This window comes from Frankliniella occidentalis, unplaced genomic scaffold, assembly GCF_000697945.3.
Source record: "Frankliniella occidentalis isolate FOCC.00 unplaced genomic scaffold, Focc_3.1 Scaffold4070, whole genome shotgun sequence".
Classification (NCBI taxonomy): domain Eukaryota; kingdom Metazoa; phylum Arthropoda; class Insecta; order Thysanoptera; family Thripidae; genus Frankliniella; species Frankliniella occidentalis.
The window spans coordinates 9,982-11,034 of record NW_026271119.1 but is presented as its reverse complement, the minus strand read 5'-3'; the positions used below and the strand labels follow the sequence as shown (position 1 = coordinate 11,034).

Sequence of the window (1,053 nt, the reverse complement as noted above, 5' to 3'; positions counted from 1 at the left end):
GCCCCCGGCCGCCCCCGGCCCGGCAGCGCCGCGGCAGCGCCCTGGGCAGCACGCCAACGGCTGCCAACGGCGCGCCGGAGGTACGCCCCAGGACCGCCCGGGCGGGCAGTCGTAGCGCCGACACCACAGCGACAGGACAGGACCGAGAGGATACAGTTTCATCTGACCGAAGCGCAAGCAGCCAGCCATCACCATGGTGTACGAGTCCGACTTCTACACGACCCGCCGGCCGTACTCCCGACCCAGCCCTTCCATCACCTCGTACTCCGTGACGGTAAGCTTACATCCCCATCAAGCACTGAGCACTGAGCAGGAACCTCGCCTCTCTGAGTGACGTGGATTGACGCCGAGCGACACCTGTGAGTGCATTCACTGCGGGTAAGAGGGGGATGGGTGGGGAAGGGTCTCTCTCTGGTCTGGTTCCGCTCGTCGGGGACGAACCTGTCGCGCAAACAACAAACTACTATTTTATCGACAAACACCTAACTAGCCCTGCGCGTGACGTGACGCCGAGCGCGGGCGGTTTGACGCTGGATCGACGGGGACCTGTCAGACCAGTTTGTCAACGACAATCTCAGCTGTTTACTCGCGCGTGGCGTGCTCTCCCTCGAGCCTCCAATTCCAGAAGCCCTAAAGGCGGGTCTAAGGGCGGACCTCACGGCGGGCCTAAATGTGGACCTAACGGCGGTTCTAAAGGTCGTATAAGCGAGTCTAAAGGTGGGCCTAAAGATCATCCTAGAGGTGGCCCTAAAGGCTGCCATAAAGCTGGCCCAAAGGCGGGCCTAGGCGTGATAGTGGGGAGAGGGGGGGGGGGGGTCTGGGGGGATGAAGGAGTATAGTATGCGGTCCGGGTTGCAGGAGGGGCGAGGTCTGGCTAGCTGCCCCTGGACACGCCCGTTTCGTGAATGACCCAGGCACCTGCGGGGTTGGCTGCCCGCGCACCGCGTACCAGTAGTCGCTTTCAGTGCTTTCAGTCACTTACTCCCCTTCATAAAGCGGCCGGTTGTGATCGCATCTCGAAATAACCCGCGACATGGCTGGGTGGGCGGGGCG

General features: G+C 62.5%; 1 protein-coding gene across 1 annotated transcript in view; it reads left to right on the top strand.

Annotated features, from left to right (window-relative positions):
* Nucleotides 1-64: 64 nt before the first annotated feature.
* The window catches only part of LOC127752109 (protein anoxia up-regulated-like), a gene marked incomplete in the record, with an annotated part of 5,963 nt that continues 4,974 nt past the window's right edge, over nt 65-1,053 (top strand). The window contains 1 exon segment of the mRNA XM_052276719.1: nt 65-274. Coding sequence (XP_052132679.1) covers nt 194-274 — 81 coding nt within the window.